The sequence below is a fragment of the Mobula birostris genome, chromosome 4, assembly GCF_030028105.1.
Source record: "Mobula birostris isolate sMobBir1 chromosome 4, sMobBir1.hap1, whole genome shotgun sequence".
In the NCBI taxonomy this organism is placed as follows: Eukaryota; Metazoa; Chordata; class Chondrichthyes; order Myliobatiformes; family Myliobatidae; genus Mobula; species Mobula birostris.
The window spans coordinates 177,146,100-177,173,433 of NC_092373.1; the positions used below are offsets into that span (position 1 = coordinate 177,146,100).

The following is a 27,334-nucleotide window of genomic DNA, read 5'->3' on the forward strand; positions in this document are numbered from 1 at the left end:
GGCTTTTGGCATCCTGGCATTCATAAATCGAAGTATTGAGTATGGGAGTTGGGATGTTATGGGGAGGTTGTATAAGACATTGGTGAGGCCAAATTTGGAGTATTGTGTGCAGTTCTGGTCACCTAACAATAGGAAGGATATCAGTAAGATTGAAAGAGTGCAGAGAAGATTTACTAGGATGTTGCCAGGTCTTCAGGAGTTGAGTTACAGGGAAAGATTGAACCGGTTAGGACTTTATTCCTTGGAGCGTAGAAGAATGAGGGGAGATTTGATAGAGGTTTACAAAATTATGAGGGGTATAGACAGAGTAAATGTGAATAGGCTCTTTCCACTTAGATTAGGAGAGATAAATATGAGAGGACATGGCTTTAGGGTGAAAGGGGAAAGGTTTAGGGGGAACAGGGGGAAGTTCTTCACTCAGAGAGTGGTGGGAGTGTGGATCGAGCTGCCATCTGACGTGGTAAATGCAGGCTCACTCTTAAATTTTAAGAATAAATTGGATAGATACATGGATGGGAGAGGTCTGGAGGGTTGTGGACTGGGTGCAAGTCAATGGGACTAGCGGAATAATGTTTCGGCGCAGACTAGAAGGGCCGAATGGCCTGTTTTCTGTGCTGTAGTGTTCTATGGTTCTATGGCCAACGTTGTGGGGGCATAGTTGGCTGAGACAACTACAATTTGATTGAAAATCAACTGAAAGCAAATTAAGAAAGGTACTGGACAATGCTACGACAGTATTAAGGGATGGCAATAGAAAATTCAAACATACTGTATTAAGGGTAAAATAGTGTTAAATGAAAACACTGCACCCAAGTTTCACAAAGCCCATCTGGTTCCTTATACCATCCGTGATAAAGTAGCCAATGAGCTATATTGCATAGAGGCTGAAGGAATTCTTTTTAAGGTTGAGTGGGGTCCGTGGGCAATGCTAGTGGTCCTGGTAGCTAAGAAGAATAGGTCTGTCAGGATCTGTGTTGATTTTAGGGTCACAATCACCCCAGTGCTGAAAGTAGATCAATACTCTCTGCCCAGGATAGAGAATATCTTTGCAAACCTTTCTGAAGGAAAACACTTCAGCAAAATGGACGTAGCTGAGTCCTACCTGCAGATGGAGTCCAAAGTGTTTCTCACCATAAACACTTACAAAAGGCTTATTGCTATTAGAGGCTTATTTTGGAGTAGCATCCACACCTGCAGTCTGGCAGAAAGCTCTGGACCAGGTGCTGCAAGGTTGTCCAGACACTCAGCGTTACCTGGATAGCAAGGAACATCTCCAAAATCTCAAGACAGTGTTAAAAAGATTAGAAGATTATGGGCTCGGAGTATGATGCAACAAGTGTGAATTCTTCAAACCAAACTTCACTTGCTCTGGTCACACCTTTTCACACAATAGTTACACAAGTATGCAGTTAAAATGCAAGCACTGGTGGATGTCACAAGACCAAAGGACGTGTCACAGTTGCAGTCATTTTAGGATCTTTCAATTACTGTAACAGGTTCCTGCCAAACCTGGCTACAGTGTTCTACTGCAGACAGGAAGAAATGGCAATAGATGGAGCAGTCATAGAGTCATAGAAAAATACAGCACAGAAACAGGCCCTTTGGCCCATCTAGTCCATGCTAAAGCCATTTAAGCTGCCCACTCCCATCGACCTACATCAAGACCATAGTCCTCCATACACCTACTATCCATGTACCTATCCAAACTTCTCTTATATGCTGAAATTGAGCTTGCGTGCACCACTTGCCTTGGAAGCTTGATCCACACTCAACCTGACGCTCATGTTCCCCTTAAACATTTTACCTTTCATCCTCAATCCATGACCTCTGGTTGTAGTCCCACCCAACCTCAGGAAAAAGCCTGCTTGCATTTACCCAATCTATACCACTCATAATTTTGTAAACCTCTATCAAATTGCCCCTCAATCTTCTATGTTCCAAGGAATGAAGTCCTAACCAATTCAATCTTTCATATAACTCAGGTCCTCCAGACCCAGCAACGTCCTTGTAAATTTTCTCTGTATCCTTTCAACCTTATTTACATCTTTCCTGTAGGCAGGTGACCAAAACTATACACCATATTCCAAACAAGGCCTCACCAAAGTCTTATATAATTTATATAATTTCAGTATAACATCATAACTCCTGTACTCAGACATTGGCCAAAAGTTTTCTTTATGACCCTAACTACCTGTGATACCACTTCCAGTGAATTATGGACTTGTATTCCCAGATCCCTTTGTTCTACCGCACTCCTCCATGCCCTACCACTCACCTGGTAAGACCAACCCTGGTTGGTCCTACCAAAGTGCACCACCTTGCACTTGTCTGCATTAAATTCCATCTGCCATTTTTCAGCTGGTCCAGACCCCGCTACAAGCTCTGATAGTCTTCCTCACTGTCCACTACACCCCCAGTCTTGATGTCATCTGCAAATTTACTGAACCAGTTAACCGCGTTATTATCCAGATCATTGATAACGATGAGAAACAACAACAGACCCAGCACCAATCCATGCCGCAAGCCTCCAGTCAGAGAAGCAACCCTCTACTACCAGTCTCTGACTTCTCCCACAAAGCCAATGTCTCATCCAATTTACTACCTCATCCTGAATGCTGAGAGACTGAACCTCCTTGACCAACCTCCCATTTGGGACCTTGACAAATGCCTTGCTAAAGTCCATGTAGACAACTTCCACTGCCTTGCCTTCATCAACTTTCCTGTTAACTTCCTTGAAAAGCTCTATAGGATTGGTTAGATACGACTTATCACACATAAAGCTATGCTGACTATCCCTAATCAATCTATGTCTATCCAAATATTCCTATATCCAGTCCCTTAGAATAACTTCCAATAACTTTCCCACTACTGACGTATAATTTCCCGGTTTATTTTTGGAGTCTTTCTCAAAGAGCTGAACAACATTAGTTATTGTCCAATCCTTGAGTACCTCACTTGTTGCTAACTATGATTTAAACATCTCTGCTAGGGCTCCTGAAATTTCTGCACTGGTCTCTCACAGGATCCGAGGGAACACATTGTTTGGCTCTGGGGATTTATCAGCCCTAATTTGCCCAAGACAGCAAAGGTCTCCTCCTCTGTAATTTGTATAGGGTCCATGACTTCACTGCTGCTTTGCCTCACTTCTATAGATTGCGTGTCAGTCTCCTGAGTAAATATGGATGCAAAAACTCCACTTAAGATCTCCCCTCTCTTTTTGGCTCCACGTACAGATTACCATTCTGGTCTTCCAGAGCAGTGGTCCCCAACCTCAGACCGATAGCGGGCTGCGATGCATGCAGGGGTGCAGTGGTAGCCGGAACGCACCCAGCACATCTTTAAGAAAAAAGCCAAAATGAACAAGCTAATTAATTAGCTGCCGCCCAGCACATAAATGTCGGCCCAGATCAGAGACAATTGCTGAGAAAATGCCGAGAAAGTGCATGCCCTGGGTGCTGGAGGTCTTTAATAATGGACGCTGCCTTTCTGAGACACCACTCCCTAAAGATGTCCTGGCTACTTTGTAGGCTAGTGCCCAAGATGGAGCTGACTAGATTTACAACCCTCTGCAGCTTCTTTTGGTCCTGTGCAGTAGCCCCTCCATACCAGACAGTGATGTAGCCTGTCAGAATGCTCTCCAAGGTACATCTATAGAAGTTTTTGCGTGTATTTGTTGACATGCCAAATCTCTTCAAACTCCTAATGAAGTATAGTCACTGTCTTGCCTTCTTTATAACTACTTCGATATGTTGGGACCAGGTTAGATCCTCAGAGATCTTGACGCCAGGAACTTGAAGCTGCTCACTCTCTCCACTTCTGATCCCTCTATGAGGATTAGTATGTGTTCCTTCATCTTACCCTTCTTGAAGTCCACAATCAGCTCTTCCGTCTTACTGACGTTGAGTGCCAGGTTGTTGCTGCGGCACCACTCCACTAGTTGTCATATCTCACTCCTGTACGCCCTCTCGTCACCACCTGAGATTCTACCCACAATGGTTGTATCGTTTCAAATTTATAGATGGTGTTTGAACTATGCCCAGCCACACAGTCATGTGTATACAGAGAGTAGAGCAGTGGGTGAAGCACACACCCCGGAGGAGCGCCAGTGTTGATCGTCAGCGAGGAGGATATGTTATCACCAATCCCCACAGATTGTGGTCTTCTGGTTAGGAAGTCGAGGATCCAATTACAGAGGGAGGTACAAAGGCCCAGGTTCTGCAACTTCTCCATCAGGATTGTGGGAATGATGAGCTGATAGTCCTGCCCCAAGTCTCACTAATGGCTACAATATCGTAACTCCATGTGTTGATCCATGCCCTGAGCTCACCTGCCTTTCCTTCAATACTTCTTGCATTGAAATATGCATGGCTGAGAACATTAGTCACATTATGCTCACCCTTTTGATTCCTGACTGTCTGAGGTCTTAAGAACATCTTTCTCCACAACCTCTTCACTTTCTGTTTCTGTCACTCTGGTTCCCTTCCCTCTGCAACTCTAGTTTAAACCCCCCACACCCCACCCATGCAGCACTAACAAACATTCCCAGTGGGGTATTAATCCCCCTCCAGTTTGGGTTAAACTGTATCATCTTCTCCATTCTATTCTCACTAGCATATGGTGCAGGTAGCAATTCTGAGATCACAATCTTGGAGGTCCTGTCCCTGAACTCCCTGAACTAGCTTTGCAGAAGCTCATCATTCTTTCTACCTACGTCATTGGTACCTACACGGACCACGGCCTCTGGCTGCTCATTAGGAGCTCATTAAGAATGCTGAGGATTTGATCCAAAATGTCCTGGACTATGACACCTGGGAGGCAATATACCACCCCAGGAATCTCATTCTCATCCACTAAACCTCCTTTCTGTTCCCCTAACTAAAGAATCCCCTACCACCACAGTTCACCTCTTCTCCCTCCTTCCCTTCTAAAACATAGAGCCAGAGGTCTGACCACTGTGACTTTCTTCTGCTAGGCCATTTCAACTTCCCCCACCCCCGCCAAACAGTATCCAACGTCAGAAGTGGCTTGCGAAAAGGTACAGGAAATGGTGATGTCAGACACTGTGCTCACACATTATGATCTACATCATCCAGTGAAGCTTGTCCTGCACTGTTCAGGATGCCGACACATCTAGGGAAAAAAGAGGTGTCCGAAGCTGTCAGAACCACTTCCTGCAGTCTCAGTCAAATCTTACAACCACCATAGAGGAGGCCCCCAAACTTGGATTGTTTCACAGGCATAAGCCTCACCTGCCAAGTAGAGTGACCTCCCTGGTCAAAGAGGACATTATCCCACAGGAGTAAGAAATCCTCCACAGCGATTAAATCTTTAGGCTTGAGTGGGACAACTTAAAACTTGCTATGCTGTGAGAGTATATAATAATAGCATTATATTTTATACTGTGTAGATCATTGAGTTGGAGCTTATAGTTAAGCAGAAATGAGTGTTGTGTATTTAATATTCCAGTAATATTGTAAATCTATTTGATTAAACATTCATATTTGTTTAATTAATTCATTACAGGTTATATGTAAAAGTATGTAAATGGCGTACATCATCACGCCACCATGTTATATGTGTATGTCTCGCTTACAGTAAAAGCCAACATGCCTGAGTTCCTTGTTTTCCTTTCAATTAGTTTTTATGTCTTGGAGTTACAAAACATAACATTGTTTTTATTCCTCCTCCTATTTCAAGCAACCTTGAACTGCTCCTGCTGTCCCAGTGGATCCTGTTTTGCTGCAGAGAATTGTCTGATGTGCCCTCAAGGTTACTACCAGCCTCAAGCTGGACATGACGCATGTCTGCCTTGCTCAAAAGGCACCTACACAAAGTAAGTACGGGGAGGTGCGAAATACCAACAGTTAAACAAAGTGGGCTCCCTTGGATTCAGCAATAAAACTCTGCTTCATGTGTGCTTGGTTACTTGGTGCTGGCTATATTCTGTTCCCCTTGGGCCAAAACTTGACCTCTTGAGTAAAATATTTGAGACTTGGAGGTTCCACCTTTATGAGACAAAGGCTGACGAAATTGAAAGAAGGGGTTAAATTTCCAGCTAGCAGTTGAGGCTAAACAAGTGTATTTTTGTGATGGAGTAAATTGACCTGTCAGGAGTCAGGAAGGTTAAGTGAAGTATTTTTGGTATTTGTAGTGGGATGTGAGCATGTTTGCTGTTGGTGAGTAGGGATGTGCATAGAAAATCGGGGGATGCTCAGCAGGAAAGATGATGGTGCTCGCTCAGTGTAGGTATTAGTAAAGGCCCCATCAAAGCTTTGTCCTGTGCTGTCTGCCCACTGAGACTGAAGAGCAGGGTCTGGACCAGACACTAACTGAGCACACTGGTAGCTTTGCTAGCCTAACTTTAAAATTTGGGCTTTCTCCTGACGTAACCATTCCAATTCTCCCATGTTCAGCTGCCTCCTGTCTTCCACCTTCTCTAAATCTGAGCTAAGGGGGAATCTCATTGAAACATGGCAAATATTGAAAGGCTTAGGTTGAGAACAAGAATCTTAGGGTTGTATGTGGTCCATGTATGTACTCTGATAATAAGTCGTACTTTGAACTTTTTGAGTGTGGTGGAGAGGATGTTTCCAATAGTGGGAGGCTCTGGAGGGAGAGGGCAATACAAGGACGTCCTTTTGGAACGGAGATGGAGAGGAACTCATTTAGCCAGTGGGTGGTGAATCTAGGGAATTCATTGCCGTGAATAGTTGTGGAGGCTGGGTATATTAAAGTGGAGGTTGATAGGTTCTGGATTAGTTAAGTGTGTCAAAGGTTGTGGGGAGAAGGTGTTAAGGGGGAAAATAAATCAGCCATAATGGAATGGCAGTGCAGACTTAATGGGCCGAATGGCCTAATTCTCTTCTATATCTTGTGTTGTCAGTGCTGTGATTGGGACTAGTACATTGTCCATCACCCCAGTGCTTGCATATCTATATCAGTTCCTGGTTATGTTACATAGAAAACATAGAAAACCTACAGCGCAATACAGGCCCTTCGGCCCACAATACTGTGCCGAACATGTACTTACTTTAGAAATTACCTAGGGTTACCCATAGTCCTCTATTTTTCTGAGCTCCATGTACCTATCCAGGAGTCTCTTAAAAGACCCTATCGTTTCCGCCTCCACCACCGTTGCCGGCAGCCCATTCCATGCACTCACCACTCTGCGTTTAAAAAAAACTTCACCCTGACATCTCCTCTGTACCTACTTCCAAGCACCTTAAAACTGTGTCCCCTCATGTTAGCCATTTCAGCCCTGGGAAAAAGCCTCCAACTGTCCACACGATCAATGCCTCTCATCATCTTATACACCTCTATCAGGACACCTCTCATCCTCTGTTGCTCCAAGGAAAAAAGGCCAAGTTCACTCAACCTAATCTCCCCAATAATATCTCTAAGGTACTGTATGCTCCCCAATCCAGGCAACATCCTTGTAAATCTCCTCTGCACCCTTTCTACAGTTTCTATATCCTGCCTGTAGTAAGGTGACCAGAACTGAGCACAGTACTCCAAGTGAGGTCTGACCAGGGTCCTATATAGCTGCAACATTACCTCTCAGCTCTTAAACTCAATCCCACGATTGATGAAGGCCAATGCACCGTACGCCTTCTTAACCACAGAGTCAACCTGCGCAGCAGCTTTGAGTGTCCTATGGACTCGGACCCCAAGATCCCTCTGATCTTCCACACTGCCAAGAGTCTTACCATTAATACTATATTCTGACATCATATTTGACCTACCAAAATGAACCACCTCACACTTATCAGGGTTGAACTCCATCTGCCACTTCTCAGCCCAGTTTTGCATCCTATTGACGTCCCGCTGTAAATTCTGACAGCCCTCCACTCTATCCACAACTCCACAAATTTACTAACCCATCCCTCCGCTTCCTCATCCAGGTCACTTATAAAAATCACGAAGAGAAGGGGTCCCAGAACAGATCTCTGAGGCACACCACTAGTGACCAACCTCCATGCAGAATATGACCCGTCTACAACCACTCTTTGCCTTCTGAGGGCAAGCCAATTCTGGATCCACAAAGCAATATCCCCTTGGATCCCATGCCTCCTTACTTTCTCAATAAGCCTTGCTTGGGGTACCTTATCAAATGCCTTGCTCAAATCCCTATACACTACATCTACTGCTCTACCTTCATCAATGTGTTTAGTCATATCCTCAAAAAATTCAATCAGGCTCATAAGGCACGACCTGCCTTTGACAAAGCCATGCTGACTATTCCTAATCATATTATGCCTCAGGAGGAATTCTGCAGATGCTGAAAATTCAAGAAACACACATCAAAGTTGCTGGTGAATGCCCTAAACTACCGCTAATGCCCCACCTCCCCCTTGTACCCCATCTGTTATTTATTTATATACACACACATTCTTTCTCTCACTCTCTCCTTTTTCTCCCTCTGTCCCTCTCACTATACCCCTTGCCCATCCTCTGGGTTTTTCCCCCATCCCCCTTTTTCTTTCTCCCGGGACCTCCTGTCCCATGATCCTCTCATGTCCCCTTTGCCAATCAACTGTCCAGCTCTTGGCTCCATCCCTCCCCCTCCTGTCTTCTCCTATCATTTTGGATCTCCCCCTCCCCCTCCCACTTTCAAATCTCTTACTAACTCTTCCTTCAGTTAGTCCTGACGAAGGGTCTCGGCCTGAAACGTCGACTGTACCTCTTCCTAGAGATGCTGCCTGGCCTGCTGCATTCACCAGCAACTTTGATGTGCGTTGCATATTATGCCTCTCCAAATGTTCATAAATTCTGCCTCTCAGGATCTTATCCATCAACTTCCCAACCACTGAAGTAAGACTCACTGGTCTATAATTTCCTGGGCTATCTCTACACCCTTTCTCGAATAAGGGAATAACATCTGCAACTCTCCAATCCTCTGGAACCTCTCCCTTCCTCACTGATGATGCAAAGATCATCGCCAGAGGTTCAGCAATTTCCTCCCTCGCCTCCCACAGTAGCCTGGGGTACATCTCGTCCGGTCCTGGTGACATATCCAACTTGATGCTTTCCAAAAGCTCCAGCACATCCTCTTTCTTAATGTCTATATGCTCAAGCTTTTCAGTCTGTGATTCTTCCCCCCCCCCGCACCACCCCCTGCAATTTCTCCTTGTTTTTTAAATCTCCTGACTTTTAATTTCATCCCACTCTGCAGTCCACTTACACTTTCTGATCCCTCCAGTCTTGGCCTTGGGTTCTTGGTGCTCCTTTGCTCCACGGTTTTGGCTTTCCTGTTCGTCACGTTTCCCATCCTCTTGTTGGCCAGCACTTTACTCACCTGTTCTTGTATTTGGTGATGTGGCTTTGGCATGTTTTACTCCGTTAACATTACCTTTGTAATCTTCCTCTCTTGTGGCTTGAAGGACAGCCCCAACAAGTACTAAAGTGGGGAAAAACACTTCACAAAACAGAAGTGTAGACCGTCCTGTCACACAGCACAATTCAGCCCAATTCATATTAACCAAGAAAAGTTGCTTTTGTATTGAATTCTGTATACTGGGGCAGAATGGCTTCTAAATAGAAGTGAGATGGATTGTTAACTTAATTGATGAGCATGGAAGTGCAAAGGAAAAAGATGAAAAGTATTAAATTCTATTTTTTTTATTTAGATAGAGGGCATTTGGCCCATCGTGAATGGGTAGGCAGATGCTGGACACACTCAGCAGATCAGCCAGCATCTCTGATAAGAGTTACTATGATGTTATCTTTGAGTTATCTCTGAATTACTGAGTTACTATGATGGATTGAAGACTAGCACATTATCATCTGTTTTATAACAGTTGACATAAATGAATAAACTCTTCTCAGGCTTCCAGCCAAGTACAGGCATCAATTATAACCTACATTTCACTGACAAACTCTGCCATCTTCATCAGGGATTATGCCTGGGCATATCTTGTCGGGTGGTATTTATACCCCTGTTATCCGTCCCTTCTGATTGGTTAGTCCTCATCCAATCAGGTTTCCGCTCTCCCATTATGTTTACAATTGAACTCCAGTTCTTTCTTGGAATGAGACCTTAGACTTTGTTTTAAAAAAAAAAAAAAAAAAAATTCAACAATGAAGGTCTCACTCTAAATAAGAACTGGAAATCAACTGTAAACAAGGTGGGAGAGTGGAAACCTGATTGGTTAGCTTTCATCCAATCAGGAGGATGGATTAGGGGGGTATAAATACCACCAGACTAGACATGCCATGCATCATTCCTGATGAAGATGGCAGAGTTGGTCGTTGAAATGTTGGTTATAATCGAATTAGATCTGATCACATGAAGGTGTTGGGGATCTGGTTTGGAGGGGCCGAGGTGTGCAACAAGAACTGGCAGGAGCGGACTGTCAAGGTGAAACAGAAACTGGGACTGTGGGGAGGGTGCTCCCAATCAATAATGGGCAAGAACCTGGTCATCAGGTGTGAGGTGCTCTCAGGGCTGCTGTACTTGGCGCAGGTGTGGCTCGTCCCCCGCTCCTACGCTCGGAAATCACCCGAGCTGTCTTCAGATTCGTCTGGGGATCCAAGATGGAGCAGGTGAAACGGACCGTCATGCACAAGTCCCTGGACAACGGGGGCAAGAACGTCCCCAATGTCGCCCTCACCCTGATGGCCAGCTTCGTGTGTGGCTGCATCAGGCTGTGCGTGGATCCCAGATACGTGGGCACAAAGTACCCACTATGTGCCCAGGTTCTACCTGTAGCCCTGGCTATGAAGGATGGGTCTGGCCCCTTTCCCGGGCAACGCCCCAGTCAGCTGGTCATTGCCTCCATACCTGTCCTTCATAGAAAAGTTCTTCCAGGCCAATGCCTTTGACCACAGGGCCATTAGGCAGTGGTCGGTACGTACTGTCCTGCAGGCACTGCAGGAGAAGGACATGATGGACACAGTGGGGTGGTTCCCTGAGCAGACTGTCCATACATCTGGCAAATTGCCTCATCGCCAGACCTCACCAACAGGCACAAAGACCTCGGCTGGCTGGCGGTGAGGGGGTCCCTCCCAGTCAGATCTCTCCTGTACGTCCGGAGCATTGTCTCCACACCCCACTGCCCACAGGAGAACTGTAATGGGGTGGAGGCAATGGCTCACCTCTTTGCACACTGTGGGTTCACGAATAAGGTGTGGAGGAGGATGGAAGGGACGGTGTTAAGATTCATGCCCAGCGGCTGCGTTACCGAGGACTCCGTGATCTACGGGCTGTTCCTGGGGACACACACGGAGACCAACATCCGGTGCTGCTGGCAGATTATCAATTTGGTGAAAGACACTCTTTGGTCGGCCCAAAACTTGGTGGTCTACCAGCACATGGAGATGTCTGTGACTGGATGCTGCCGACTGGCTCACTCTCGCCTGCAGGAGTACATAGAACATAGAACATAGAATAGTACAGCACAGTACAGGCCCTTTGGCCCACAATGTTATACCGACCCTCAAACCCTGCCTCCCATATAAGCCCCCACCTTAGATTCCTCCATATACCTGTCTAGTAGTCTCTTAAACTTCACTAGTGTATCTGCCTCCACCACTGACTCAGGCAGTGCATTCCACGCACCAACCACTCTCTGACTAAAAAACCTTCCTCTAATATCCCCCTTGAACTTCCCACCTCTTACCTTAAAGCCATGTCCTCTTGTATTGAGCAGTGGTGCCCTGGGGAAGAGGCACTGGCTATCCACTCTATCTATTCCTCTTATTATCTTGTACACCTCTATCATGTCTCCTCTCATCCTCCTTCTCTCCAAAGAGTAAAGCCCTAGCTCCCTTAATCTCTGATCATAATGCATACTTTCTAAACCAGGCAGCATCCTGGTAAATCTCCTCTGTACCCTTTCCAATGCTTCCACATCTTTCCTATAGTGATCTGAGGGATACACTCAAGCTTGGTGCAGCCACCGCGAAGGCACGGTGGGGAAGGACCACAGTTTAAGGTTGGTCACCCGTGGGAGTGGGAGGGGTCGGGTGGGGAGGAGAATACCCCTCATCAGCGATGTGGATAGATGAATCAACATGGTGCCCCAGGAGTGGGTAGACCGTTAAAGAACTTTGGAAATGGGATTAGAGCCAACACCGGTTTTTTAAAATTGTTAATAATTTTATTGTAAATAAATCTTAATTCTTGACTAAGGTTTGAGAGTCAACGAACGATTTATTGTAAACATCTTTCATTTGAATATGGACTGAGAGTCAACGCATAATTTTATTGTAAATAACTTTATTTATTGAATAAGGACTCAGAGTCAACAAATGTTTTTCTGTTATGTAAATAACTTTATTTTGTAATATTTCTGAATAAAGTATTTTTGGAAAAAAAAAGTTGGTTATAATCGATACTTGTACCCAGCTGGAAGCCCGATAAGAGTTTATTTGTCATATACGCCAGGACAGCACTAGATCCCTTTTCACTTGAAGTAAATATTTGCAGCTCTTAAGTACTCCTTGTTGGGGGAATTATTGGCACTTCACTTGCAGACTTTGCATGTTAACATTAGGTGAAATCTCATTTCCTGGTTTTGGATCTGGTGATATTGATCCAGGGGTACTTCAAAGTCAAAAATCAGATGCAATTCTTATAATTATAGCTGTTTTTTGGGTGTCTATAACAATAAAAATAAACAGTAACCAAATTCAAAGGAGGAGAACCAAAATGAAAAAGAACAAAGGGCTTTTGGTCATTTTATAGTAAACGCTAACTCACTAGAGAGATAAAGGACATCCCGCGGATGTCCCAGTGATAATAAGTGGGTTCAGTGGCATGTGCAGGCTGCAGAGAAACTTCAAGAAAAATACAAATACTGAAAATTCCCTGAACTATTTCATTTATATAGGTGATTATAAGCAAGCATATGAAAGTTAAACTACAAGAAAAAAAATAACAATTTTGCACTCTAATCCAACACTGAGTATGGATTTGTTTGTGGGTGGGGACTTTGTAGCTGCACATATTGTTCTGATTCAGTGAACAAAAAGCCTGTTGTAAGAAAAGCTATACACCTCAGTGGATGACTGAAGCGTCTCCCACTAATGTAGTAAAAATACCTTCAAAGCAGGTTTTGGGTTGTGTGATTAGAGAGTTCCACCTGTGGGGTGTGAATTATGCCTCAACAGTGCACTATCTCCTATTGCACATCCATTTAACATGTTTTACAAAGAAACCCATTGTGTCCCAGTACAGTAATTTGGCATTTTCTTTTTTAGTTCTACAGGGAGCACGGAATGCCAATCCTGTGCATCTGGACTCTATGCCAATGAAACTGGTTCAAAAATCTGCCGCGACTGTCTCCCAGGTAGACCTGTCTGATAACCTTGTGCAAGACTCTAAGAGATGGGGGTGGGGGGGAAGGCAGGTGTGGGAGAAAGCTGCATGGCAGGGTAACTATGGTTTTACTGTTTTATTCCTTTTCTCACTCCTTCCACTGACAAATTAATGTGAAGTGAATAGTTGGGAAGAGGATCTTTGGGAAGATATAGGGTTTTGCTACAAGAGAATTCAGTACAGGAGGACAGATGTCTTGCTACAGGGGCTCACACGACTGCATTTGGAATACTGTGTGCAGTTTTGGTCTCTTATCTAAAGGCTATGCTTGCCATTTGGAGTGCCAAGCAGATTCACCAGACCGGTTCTTGGAATGACTGGTCTGTCATATAAGAGACCATAAGAGACTAGCTTGCCCACATTCTTTAGAAGATTGAGAGGTGGCCACAGTACCTTTCCTTTGGCATTGAGCCAATTAAGCAGTAACTTAGTCCTCCTACCTGATAGTTGTACACATTTTTTTTCTGTTAAATGAAATTCCAAAAAGATTAAGAAAGCTGTCTTGGTTAAAAGATTTATTTCAAAGTTTTGAGTATTTATAGCGTGGCACTTTCTGTTGTTTCTGTAGTGATGGCGTTTCGAAAAACTTGAAGGACGTAACCTGTCTGGAGTATCTGGTCTGGTGGTCATGAAAGGAAGTAAATGGTCCTTCATGTACTATCTGTCAGCCTGTGCTTAATTACTGTCTGCAGTTAAGCCATCCTTTCAGTGTGTTAAGTGTAGATATGCAATACATTTGCAATCTAAAATAAGAGCCATGTGGCTCTGAAGGAATTTGTTTTCCCCGGTAACTCTATCAAAGACATAATTCTCTATTCCCTGTTCAAGTCAACAGCTCTTCAGCTTTTTCCCATTTTCCATTTTGGAAGTTGATCTAGAAGCATATCTGTAGTTTAATTTTCCCCAAATCATTCCTCTGTTTGTATTTTTTGTTATGTTTTCTTTAAAACTGTGTGTCTTTTGGTTTCTGACTGTCCTTCCAGAGGAATGATTTCACTCCAACTTCAAGAACCCTTCTACTACCCATTCCATGATGTTCTCATCTGAGGGTGTGTCCAGATTGTCTGGTGTCTCTATATAATTAAAATGACACATCTCCTCTGAACCCTTGACATTCTTGTGTGAAGTGCCCAAATTGGACACATTCTTCAATTGATTCCTAACCAGTAATTTGTTAGAACATAGAACAGTGCAGCACAGGAACAGATCCTCCAGTCCATGATGTTCTGGCAAAGTAATTAAACCAATAATTAACTTCCTCATCTTGTGTACAACTTAAAGCAAAGTATCTCCCTTTTATTGCAACATACCTTTCTCGACTTCTGATATATTGAAAGACTTGTGTGTAATAATTGAGCTGCCTTGGGATTTGGTGGTGGGTCAAAACTATTGGACGTTGCTCCAACACATTTTCCACTTGGTGAGTTAAAGACAGTTTGGGAAAACAGGTCCCCGGTGAATTTCTGGGTGAAAAATAACACTCAACATTTAACAGCGACATGCACTAAAATTGCACTTTACTCCTAGGTCACTTCTCCGAGGTGAATGCAAGTGTCTGCGAGTCTTGTCCTCGAGGGTTGTTTTGCAAGTGAGTACTGACAGTGTGGACCTCTACAGAACCTATCCACAAAGTTGTCAAAGTGAACCGGCTCTGTTAACTGAAATCTGCTCATTTGGGAAAAAGCATAAATATTCAGCCATTCTACATTGTGTATTTTATTAATGATCACCTGTAGCTGAGAATACAAGGGTCAAATGAATCTCAGAGTGCTATATGGTGACATATGCGTACTTCGATAATAAATTTACCTCGAGCTTTGATATAGTGCTGATGGATCTCTGGTGTAGCATATGTTTACTGGGCAAAAGATGGACAGTTACTAAGCCAAAGCCCAAGGAAATTTGAACTAATCGAACTTTGGAGAAGCAAAACTAGGTGAGAAATTTGGTGTGCACTTTGCTTTGTGTTTAAACTTGTTTTTGTTTCTATCCAACTCTCCTGTTCCCTGTTCCTTCCAGAGAGCTGATCTCTCCAGTGCTCAAAAACTGATATCCCAGCCCTAATTCCGCAACACTTGGTCATGCTAGAACCTGTGAGCTCCTGTAAAACAGAACACCTCCCTGCCACTGGCCCTAGTTCCAGTCACCAGTGCCTTGTATTTGCTTTCAGATCTCACCCTGTCTGCTGTTAGCTGTCCTGTGGACATTTGTTCAGGCACTGTTTCCCACCTGCTTGAGCTTTTGGCCTTTCTTTACATCTGAATCCAATATCTCCTGAAAACCTTTCTCATTGGGTATTTTGACTCGAACTGAAACTTGCTCTTCGATCCCCTTTATTTCCTGTGAGGGAAGCTAATGTAATAAAAACCACAGCATTGAGATTTTACCCTCTTTTTCCTTTTTCTTTTAGGGATTTTTCTTTGTTTATATATATATTTTTTCTTTTTATTTTTTTATGACTAATTTCATTGAGTTTGGAAGTCTATTATACCTATGTTACTTAAAATCCTTTTTGTATATGCTGATTAAGATTGTTCCAATCTCTTTGTGCCAACTTTGTTATTGAGTTTATAATTTTGAAAATTAATAAAAAGATTTAAAAAGAAAAAGAGATTTTACCCTCGACATTAAAATGGAGCCATTTCTCCACAGGACGTGCCTCTCCATTATTTCATTGTAGCTGGATTATGTCTAATGATCATGTGGTCAACTGGATCACTGGATGATAATGCAGTTGACTGGATCAGCAAATTTGGGGATGGCCCCAAGATTGGAGGTGTAGTGGACTGTCAGGAAGGCTATCATGGCTTGTAGTGGGATCTGCATCAGCTGGAAGAAAAACAGGATGAAAAAGGGCAGATGGAGTTTAATGTGGGCATGTGCGAGGTGTCACAATTGGGTAGGACCACGCAGGGTAGGTCTTACACAGTGAACGGTAGGGCACTGAGGAGTGTGGTAGAACAAAGGGATCTGGGAATACAGATCCATCATTTGTTGAAAGTGGCCTCACAGGTAGGTAGGGGAGTAAAGAAAGTTTTTTGCAAATTGGCTTTTATAAATCAAAATATTGAGTACAGGAGTTGGGATGTTATGTTGGAATTGTATAAGACATTGGTGAGGCCTAATGTGGAGTGTTGTGAGCAGTTTTGGTCACCTACCTACAGGAAAGATGTAAGTAGGGTTGAGAGTACAGAGGAAATTTACAAGGATGTTACCGGGTCTGAAGGACCTGAATTATAAGGAAAGATTTGGTTGGTTAGGACTGTATTCCTTAGAATGTAGAAGATTGAGAGGAGATGTGATAGAGATATACAAGACTGAGGGGTATAGATAGGGTAAATGCAAGCAGGCTTTTTTTCCACTGAGCTTGGGTGGGATTACAACCAGAGGTCCTGGGTTAAGGGTGAAAGGTGAGAAATTTAACGGGAACATGAGAGGAAACTTCTTTACTTAGGAGGTCGTGAGAGTATGGAATGAACTGCCTGCACAATTGAGCTTGATTTCAATGTTTGAGAGAAGTTTGGACAGGTAAATGGATAGTAGGGGTATGGAGGACTATGGTCCTGATGCAGGTCAGTGGGAGTAGGCAGCTTGAATGGTGCCCCTGTATTTTTCTAAAAAGCAAACATTCTTTTTGCTTTTCAGCACAACTCGCTGCACTGAATGCATGATGTGCCCAGGTGGGATGGAAACTCTGTTGACAGGAGCTACCAAATGTACAGACTGCCAACCAGGTACTGCCTAAACCATCAAGGCGTGGTGGTGGGGGGGGGGGGGGAGGCTATACGTTTCCTCAAAATGCTGTAAAGGAATTTCTGAAACTTTCCCAGAAAATTTAAGTTTGTTCCTTCAGCATAGAAATGATGTCCATCAGCTCCGAGTTAGCACTGACCCTCATGTGCCACAATCAGGCTTATTATTACTGACGTATGTCATGAAATTTGTTGCTTTGTATCAGCGGTACAGTGCAAGATGAAAAAATAATATATTAGTGTTCATTTGGAAATCTGATAATAGAGGAGAAGTAGTCTTTGCTAAAATGCTGAGCGTGGATCTTCAGGCTGCTGTGCCAGCTTGTAGATGTTAGTAATGAGAAGAGGGCATGTCCTGGAGAGCGAGGACTGCCACCTTTTCTTGAAGAGCCAGCATTTGAAAATGTCACTGAGGGTGGGGAGGCTTCTGCCCGTGATGGAGCTGACTGAGTCTACAACCACCTGTAGTCTCTTCTGATCCCGTGCACTGGAACCTCAGTAGCAGACTGTGATGCAACCCACCAGTTCTCATCGAGGGATCAGCAGTGGAAAGGGTGAGCAGTTTCGAGTTCCTGGGTGTCAACATATTGATGCAATTACAAGCATTACAATTATAGTGGCTGTATTTCATGAGGAGTTTGAGGAGTCTTTTTTTTCCTCTAGTCCTGCTGGAGGGTTTCAGCCCGAAACGTCGACTGTACTTTTTTCCATAGATGCTGCCTGGCCTGCCAAGTTCCCCTAGCATTTTGTGTATGTTGCTTGGATTTCCAGCATCTGCAGATTTTCTCTTGTTTGTTCTAAAGGTGATGCCTCAGAAGGGCAGCATCCGTCATTTAGGGCCCCCATCACACAGGACATGCCCTCTTCTCATCGCTACCATCAAAGGAGCCTGAAGACATATACTCAACATTTCAGGAATAGCTTCTTCCCTTCTGCCATCAGATTTCTGAATGGACAATGAACCCCTGTATACATAGAAAACATAGAGCACAATACAGGCCCTTTGGCCCACAAAGCTGTGCCAAACATGTCCCTACCTTAGAACTACCTAGGCTTTACCCATAGCCCTATATCACTGGTTTTTTTCTGTTTTTTTTTCCTCTCTTTTTGTCCTACTTAATTCATTAAAAAATATATATTTCCATACTATATGCCAGTGATATTAAACCTGATTCTGATTCTGACAATGCTCTCCACTGTGCATCTGTAGAAACTTGCTAGAATCATTGGTGAAATACCAAATCTCCTCAAACTCCTCTGGCATGCCACCTTCATGATCGCATCAATATATTGGGCTCAGGATAGATCCTCTGAGTTGCTGATGCCCAGGAACTTGAAGCTGCCCACTACTTCCACCGCTGGCCCCTTAATGAGGACTGGGATGTGTTCTCCCAACTTCTCCATCCTGAAGTCCACAATCAATTCCTTGGTCTTGCTGACACTGAATGCAATTAATCACATAACTGTAATTATCCCAGATTCAATCACTCACTTGCACATGAGCAATGCGTTGCTGCCAGTTAATATATGAAACCCCTACCCTCACTGACTTTGAGATGGGGGGGGATCCTAGAGCACCGGGAGGAATGTGACCACAGGGAGAACGTGAAATCCCTACACAGATGGCTGCAGAGGTTACAATTGAACCCTGGTGACTAGAACTGAGCAGTGGCTCTGTTAGCTGTGACACCGTGTTACACTTGATTTCTTTACCTTCTTAAAGGTGCCCAATTGCCAGGCCAAGGGAGCAACTTGATATCTGTAGCCACCATCTCACTGGTCTACTCTCTGAAGGCTCATTGTGAAACAGACAGAACTCTACCCTGGAAGTGGCAATGAACCCTCAAAAGATGATATGACTATTGGTTTAATTTGTGAATGGAGATTTTTGGAGTACCTTTGCATAAATCAATGGAAGCAAGGCAGACTGAGGAAGTGTAAGTGAATCTAGGCTCTGTAAATGGAAGCAGAGAGAACCAGTACGAAGGTCATGAACTTTATGAAATGCCTAGTTCAGACATAACTGGAGGATCGCATTCAGTTCTGTATGTCACACACAGGGAGAATGAAATTTCTAGAGGGCATAGAGACTAACTAGAACAATTCCAGGGATGAGGGACAGTGCATAGACTGGAGAAGCAGGTGTTCTTGGAATAGAAGGATGTGATGGGCCTGCCAGAGGTATTTAACAAAATGAAAGGTGTAGGCAAAGAAAGTTGATCGCAATGGACAACTGGCCAAGAACTAAGGGACACAGAATAGAATTGATTGGCAAAAGTATTAATGGTGTCTGTCTGTCTGTCTGTATCTTGTTTTACGGCGGTTAGCATCCAGCTTAATGGTGCATTACCGCCACAGTATTAATGGTGATGCACGCTATTTTAGATCACGCTTAGAACCTGAGGTAGAAGTAGCAGCAGATTAAGCAGTGGAATTGGAAACAGCTGAGTGATTAAGTGAAAGGAAAAGGATTTGAGGGAGTATGTCAAGCTGGATTACTCCTTTTGGAGCTGATACAGTCTTAATAGACCTCGGTGCTGGTACCTATGCGGATGCATAGCAGGCTTCCGAGCAAGGGAGTGTTTTTGTATGGTATTAAAATAAAAACTAATGGTGTGTGTGAGAGAGCAGAGATCTGACCTTGGTTGGATGTATTCCTGTACATTACTGGTTTCTATGTTTTGCAGGAATGTACAAGCCTCCAAATGTACTGCTCTGTAGAATGTGTGAAAATGGATATTACCAGATAAAGATAGGTCAGGAGAAATGTAACCTGTGTCCTGAACAGCACTATTGCCCGGTGAGTAGCTCTGCTCTGGAGAAATAGCAGTGGGAGGGATGGTCCATTTTCGCTGCTGGGGTGGGAGTGTGGAATTTGGTAGACCATAAGACATGGGAGCATAATTAGGCCATTCAGCCCATTGAGTCTGCTCTCTTCCATCATGGCTAATCCCGATCCCACTCAACCCCATACACCTGCCTTCTCACCATATCCATTGATGCCCTGACCAATCAGGAAACTATCAACTTCGGCCTTAAATATACCCACAGGCTTGGCCTCCACCGCAGTCTGTACCAGAGCATTCTACAGATTTACTACTCTGGCTAAAAATTCCTCCTTGCCTCTGTTCTAAGGGGTCTCCTCTCAATCTTGAGGCTGTGCCTTTTAGTTCTGGCTACCCTCATCATAGGAAACATCCTCTCCACATTCACCCTATATAGTCCTTTCAACATTCAGTAGATTTCAATGAGATCCCCCTGCGTTATTCTAAATTCTAGTAAGTACAGGCCCAAAGCTGCCAAACACTCCTCATATATTAACCCCTTCATTCCCAGAATCATCCTTGTGAACCTCTTCTGGACTCTCTCCAATGACAACACAACCTTTCTGAGATATGGGGCCCAAAACTGTTGACAATACTTGAAGTGAGGCCTGACTAATGTCTTATAAAGCCTCAGCAGTATCTCCTTGCTTTTATTTTCTATTCCCCTTGAAATAAATGGCAACATTGCTTTTGCCTTCTTTACCACAGACTCAACCTGTAAATTAACCTTCTGGGAGTCTTGCACAAGGACTCTCAAGTCCCTCTGCACCTCTGATGTTTGAACCTTCTCCCCATTTAGATAATAGTCTGCACTATTTTCTTTTTATCAGAATGCATTATCAGACATTTCCCAACACTGTATTCCATCTGCCACTTTTTTGCCCATTCTTTCAATTTGTCTAAGTCCTGCTGCAATTGCATTACTTCCTCAGCACTTGCTACCCCTCCACCTATCCTTGTATCATCCACAAACTTTGCCACGAAGCCATCAATTCCATTATCCAAATCATTGACAAATAACGTGAAAAGTAGCGGTCCCAATACTGACCCCCGAGGAACAGCACTAGTCACTGGCAGCCAACCAGAAAAGGTCCCTTTTATTCCCACTCACTGCCTCCTGCCTGTCAGGTATTTCATTATCCATGCCAGTATCTTTCTTGTAATGCCATAGGATTTTATCTTGTTAAGCAGCCTCATGTGTGGCACCCTATCAAATGCCTTCAGAAAATCCAAGTAAATGACATCCATTTTCTCTCATTTGTCCACCCTGCTTCTTACTTTCTCGAAGAACTCTTAATAAAATTATCAGGCAAGATTTCCCTTTACAGAAACCATGCTGATTTTGACTTAGTTTATCATTAGTCTCCCAGTACCCTGAAACCTCATCCTTGATAACACTTTCCCAACCACCGAGGTTAGGCCTATAATTTCTTTTCTTTTGCTCTCCTCGCTTAAAGAGTGGAGTGACATTTGCAATCTTCCAGTCCTCTGGGACCACGCCAGGATCAAGTGATTCTTGAAAGATCATGATCAATGCATCCATTATCTCTTCAGTAACCTCTCTCAGGACTCTGGGATGTAGTCCAACTGGTCCAGGTGACTTAACCACCTTAAGACCTTTGAGTTTGCCTAGCACTTTTTCCTTTGTAACAGTAATAACACTCACAAACCTCTGGCACACTGCTAGTGTCTTCCACAGTGAAGACAGATGCAAAGTACTCATTAAGTTCTTCTGCCATTTCTTTGTCCCCCATTAGTACCTCACCAGCATCATTTTCCAGTGGTTCAAGATCACCTCTCACCTCCCTTTTACTCTTTATATAACTGAAAAAACTTTGGTATCCTGCTTTATATTATTGGCTAGTTTGCCCTCATATTTCATCTTTTCCCTTCTTATAGGTTTTTTAGTTGCCTTTTATTGGATTTTAAAAGCTTCCCAATCATCCAACTCCAACTCACTTTTGTTACCTTATAGACCCTTTCCTTGGTTTTTATGTAGTCCTTAACTTCCTTTGTCAGCCACGGTTGCCTACCCTTACTATCTGAGAACTTCTTCCTCTGTGGGACGTATCTATCCTGCGCCTTGTGAACTATTGCCAGAAGCTTCAGCCATCTCTGTTCTGCCGTCATCACCGCCAGGTATCCCCCTCCAATCCACCTGGGCAAGTACCTCTCTCATGCCTCTGTAATTTCCTTTATTCCACTGTGCTACTGATACATGTGAGTCTTGCTTCTCCCTCTCAAACTGCAGTATTATTTCAATCATATTATGATCACTGCCTCCGAAGCGCTCCTTTACGTGTTAAGCTCCCTCATAAGATCTGGATTATTACACAACACCCAATCTAAAATAGCCTTTCTCTGAGTAGGTTCAAGCACAAGTTACAATAAAAAATGTAACAAACAATTAGAGCAAAAAGAGGACAAATAGTGAGGTAAAGTTCATGGGCCAGTCAGAAATCTGATGGCGGAAGGGAAGAAGCTGCACCTTAAGCACTGAGTGGGGGGTCTTCAGGCTCCTGTACCTCCTCTCTCCTCTACGTGGACTTTAGGAAGGCATTTGACAAGGTCACGCATGGAAGGCTAGTCAAGAAGGTTCAGTCGCCTGGCATTCAAGATGAGGTCGTAAATTGGATTAGACGTTGTCTTTGTGGGAGAAGCCAGAGAGTGGTAGTAGAGGGTTGCCTCTCTAACTGGATGCCTGTGACAGTGGAATGCCACAGGGATCGGCACTGGGTCATCTATATCAACTGGTTCAGCAAATTTATGGATGACACCAAGATTGGGGGTGTAGTTGACAGGCTATTGGGCACGTGGCTAAGTGGTTAAGGCGATTGTCTAGTTACCTCAAGGTCGCTAGTTCGAGCCTCAGCTGTGGCAGGGTGTTTGTGCCCTTGAGCAAGGCACTTAATCACACATTGCTCTAGTCTGTGCGAGGAGTGGCGCCCCACACAGACGTCCAATCTGCGTCTTGTAAGGCATGAAAATGCCAAACGCAGGCCTCTCATGGTCTGAGTCGACGTTCCCCCTGACAGGCTGTCATGGTTTGCCTAGGGATCTGGATCATCTGGAAAAATGGGCTGAGAAATGGCAGATGGAATTTAATACAGACAAGTGCAAAGTTCTGCACTTTGGTAGGACCAATCAGGGTAGGCCTTACACAGTGAATGGTAGGGCACTGATGAATGTGATAGAACAAAGGGATCTGAGAATGCAGGTACATAATTCATTGAAAGTGGCGTCACAGATAGATAGGGTCATAAAGAAAGCTTCAATTTGGCCTTCATAAATCAAAGTATTGAGTACAGGAAATGGGATGTTATGTTGAAGTTGTATAAGGCATTGGTGAGGCCTAATTTGTATGTAGTTTTGGTGTCACCTACCTACAGGAAAGATGTAAACAAGGTTGAAAGAGTGCACAGCAAATTTACAGAGATGTTCCCAGGTCTGGAGGACCTGAGTTACAAGGAAAGATTGAATATGTTAGGACAGCGTTCTGTAAAGCATAGAGGAGATTTCATAGTGGTATACAAAATTATGAAGGGTATAGGTGGGGTAAATGCAAGCAGGCTTTTTCCACTGAGGTTGGGTGGGACTACATCCAGAGGTCATGGCTTAAAGCTGAAAGGTGAGAAGTTTAAGGGGAAGATGAGGGGAAACTTCTTCACTCAGAGGGTCATGAGAGTGTGGAATGAGCTCCCAATGCTAGTGATACATGCCAGCTCACATTCAATGTTTAAGAGAAGTTTGGACAGTAGGGATATAGAGGACTATGGTGTCCTGGTGAAGGACAATGGAAGTGGGCTGTTTAAATAGTTTTGGCATGGACTAGATGGGCCAAAGGGCTAGTTTCAGTGCTGTACCTCTCTATGACTCTGCTGGTAGTAATGTCCTTGACGGCAAGGGTCCCCAATGATGGACGCTGTGTTCTTGAAGCACCATCTTTTGAAGATACCCTCGATCAGGGGTTCCCAACCTTGGGTCCATGGAGTGCTCAGTTAATGGTAGAGGTCCAAAGCTTAAAAAAAGGTTGGGAACCCCTGCTGTAGATGCTGGGGAGGCGTGTCCATGAGGGAGCTTGCTGAATCTATAATCCTCTGCAGTGTTTTCCAATCCTGATGATGCAACCAGTTGGACGCTTTCCATTATACATCTGTAGACATTTGCTCGTCTTTGGTGACGTGCTAATTCGCAAGATCAGACTGCAAATCTTAATACAGTAACTATAGAATTCAGTTAATAATTTGGAAATTTTAAATTGCCACAAAACTATCATTCTTTTAAAAACCCATCTGGTTTGCACCACCCTACACCTCCTCCCTCACCATTCAGGGCCCCAAACAGTCCTTCCAGTTGAGGTGACATTTCATCTGCGAGTCTGTTGTGGTCATCACTGAGTGGCCTCCAGTATGTCAGGGAGACTGGACACAGATTGGGAGACCGCTTCCTCGAGTACTTACACTCCAACCACCAGAAAAAGCGGGATCTCCCTGCGGCCACCCATTTTATTCCACCTTTCATTCCCATTCCAACCTGCCAGCCCATGGCCTCCTCTACTGTTGCAAGGAGGCCACACTCAGGTTGGAGGAGCAATGCCTTGTACAGTATTCCGTCTGGGTAGCCTCCAACCTGACGGCATGAGCATCGATTTCTCAAACTTCTGGTAATGACCCCACCCCACCTTCACCATTTCCCATTCCCATTAACTCCTTATCTCCTTACCTGCCTATCACCTCACTCTGGTGTTCCTCCCCTTTTCTTTCTTCCATATCCTTCTGTCCTCTCCTATCAGATTTCCACTTCTCCAGCCCTGTATCTCTTTCACTAATCAACTTTCCATATCTGTTCTTCACCCCTCTCCGCCACCCCCCCCGTCCCAGTTTCACTTATCACCTTGTGGTTCTTCCTACCATTCCTTCACTTTCTTACTCTGACTCCTCATCTTTTTTTCCAGTCCTGATGAAGGGGTCTTGGACTGAAACGCTGACTGTGCTATTTTCCATAGATGCTGCCTGGCCTGCTGAGTTACCCCAGCATTTTGTGTGTGTTGCTTGGTTTTCCATCCTTTGCTGGTGTGGACTATGTATGTCTAAAGATGCAGCATTGCAGTTGATTCTTGAACGTTATCTGAAATGGTCCATCCAGCCCCATTGTACTGGGGCGGTCAGAGCTGTATAATAAACCTTGGTCTAATTAGCAGCGTCAGCATCCCCAAACATTGTCAACATTTGTGAGAAGAGTTGTGTCAGAACTGATGGTTAAAAGAGCACAAGCAAATCAAGCAAGAGTTGACCATCTGACCTGCCATTCACTATGATCATGGCCAATCTATCCCAGTGGTCCCTAACCACCGGGCCGCAAAGCATGTGCTACCGGGCCACAAGGAAACAATATGAGTCAACTGCACCTTTCCTCATTCCCTGTCACACCCACTGTTTGAATGCACGCGAGGTCATTACCCACGCGAGGACATCAGTCAGTCATTAACCTACAACTACTCGATGAGTGAAAAATAAACATCATTTGAGAGTTTCTTTGGAAGAGGTGGTAGGGGACATAAAAGTCCTAGCGATGATAACGCCGAGACAGCAAAAAAAAAAGCTTCCTTCAACAGAAAATACGACGAGTCGTACATAAAATATGGCTTTAATGTGACCGGTGACTCGCACACTCCAAGCTCCCTGTGTGTGATATGCGGAGACAAGCTGTCTAATGAGGCAATGAAGCCCTCAAAACTGCTTCGGAACCTTGAGTCCAAGCACCCTGCACTTAAAGGCAAACCCGTTGAGTTTTTTGAGCGGAAAAAACGTGAGCAAGCCGAACAGAAGCAAGTGCTGACAGCAACCACCTCCACAAATGCTGCTGCTCTGAGAGTGTCGTACTTAGCGGCTAGCCGTATTGCTAGCCGTATTGCTAAGGCTAAGAAGCCTTTCACAGTTGGTGAAGAATTGATTCTGCCTGCTGCCAAGGACACGTGCTGTGAACTGCTGGGAGAAGTTGCAGCTAACAAGATGGCACAGGTTTCTCTTTCAGCTACCACAGTTTCAAGGAGAATCGATGACATAGCGGAGGACATCGAAGCACAAATGTTGGAACGGCTTAATGAGTCTGGTTTCACTACCCGAGTCAAAGAGGTTGCTCCTAAAAGCCCGTCTACACACTGTGTCACACACAGGGAAATGCTGGCGGGCCGAAAAATGTCACCTGATCTTAACAGCGTATTGAGTGACGTTGTTGAGTTATCAATCACATCAAAGTAAAAGCCCTTAACTCACGTCTGTTTGAGCGGTTTTGCGAGGAAATGGGTGCAGAGCACAAACGCCTTCTCTCACACACTGAAGTCAGGTGGCTATCAAGGGGGAGAGCCCTGGCCAGGGTTTGCAAGTTAAGAGAGCAGCTACAGAGATTACTTTCAGGAAAAAATTCACCACTGGCAGCACACTTCAGTGACGAGGAGTGGATAGCAAAACTCGCTTATCTGTGTGACATCCTCAACCTGCTCAATGAACTCAATTTGTCACTTCAGGGGAGAATGACAACTGTCTTCAAGTTGGCAGATAGTGTCTGCTTTCAAAGCCAAACTGGAACTGTGGGGATGGCGAGTGGACAGGGGCGTATTTGACATGTTCCCAACATTAGCTGGGATTTTGGGAGAGACTGAGGCTGCACCGTCCTTCTCACAGCTGGTGCGCAATCACCTATCTTCGCTGCCGACAGAATTCGAGCGTTACTTCCCAACCGCAAATGACTCGACGTGCAAAGGAATGGGTCTGTGACCCATTTGTGAATGTCCCCGGTGAATCATCCATGTCAGCGCGGGAAGAAGATCTACTCCTCGAGCTTGCAAATGACGGTGGGCTGGAAAGTGTGTTTGACATAACATCTCTGCAGCATTCTGGATCAAAGTCAAGGCTGAATATCCTGAGATAGCCAGGAAAGCACTGAAAATGTTGCTTCCATTTCCAACATCATATCTCTGCGAAGTGGAGTTTTCTGCAATGAATGCAACAAAAACTAAATTGCGGAATAGACTGGACATAAGGAACCCCTTATAATTGACGTATCACTATATTCATGCAAGGAAAATATGCGCTGTGTTTAATATTAAATTCGTTAGATAAACCCTTTTAGAAACAAAATTGAGTGTATTAGCAACTGATAAGTGACCTATAGTTGACTTATCACCTATATTCCGGTCATGATTAACATCCCCCCCTCCCCGCTGTTGGCCGGTCCGCAAGAATATTGTCAATATTAAACTGGTCCGCGGTGCAAAACAAGGTTGGGGACCCCTGATCTATCCCATCCTTGGCACCCCATAGCTCTCAAACCCCAATCATTACAAATAATTATTCACCCCTCTAAATGCCTCTCAGTGATCTTCCTTGGGCAGTGAAGGTTTGCAGTCTTTTGATGTTCTCATTTTAATATCAACTGCA

The 27,334-nt window shown here is 44.3% G+C and overlaps 1 protein-coding gene across 1 annotated transcript in view; it reads left to right on the top strand.

The window, feature by feature from the left end:
- The window catches only part of LOC140196795 (uncharacterized), a 68,383-nt gene that overhangs the window by 36,800 nt on the left and 4,249 nt on the right, over positions 1–27,334 (top strand). Inside the window, exons 3-7 of the mRNA XM_072256589.1 lie at positions 5,698–5,833; positions 13,201–13,289; positions 14,846–14,906; positions 16,964–17,052; positions 19,758–19,870. Coding sequence (XP_072112690.1) covers positions 5,698–5,833; positions 13,201–13,289; positions 14,846–14,906; positions 16,964–17,052; positions 19,758–19,870 — 488 coding nt within the window. The remainder of the gene's footprint in view (positions 1–5,697; positions 5,834–13,200; positions 13,290–14,845; positions 14,907–16,963; positions 17,053–19,757; positions 19,871–27,334) is intronic.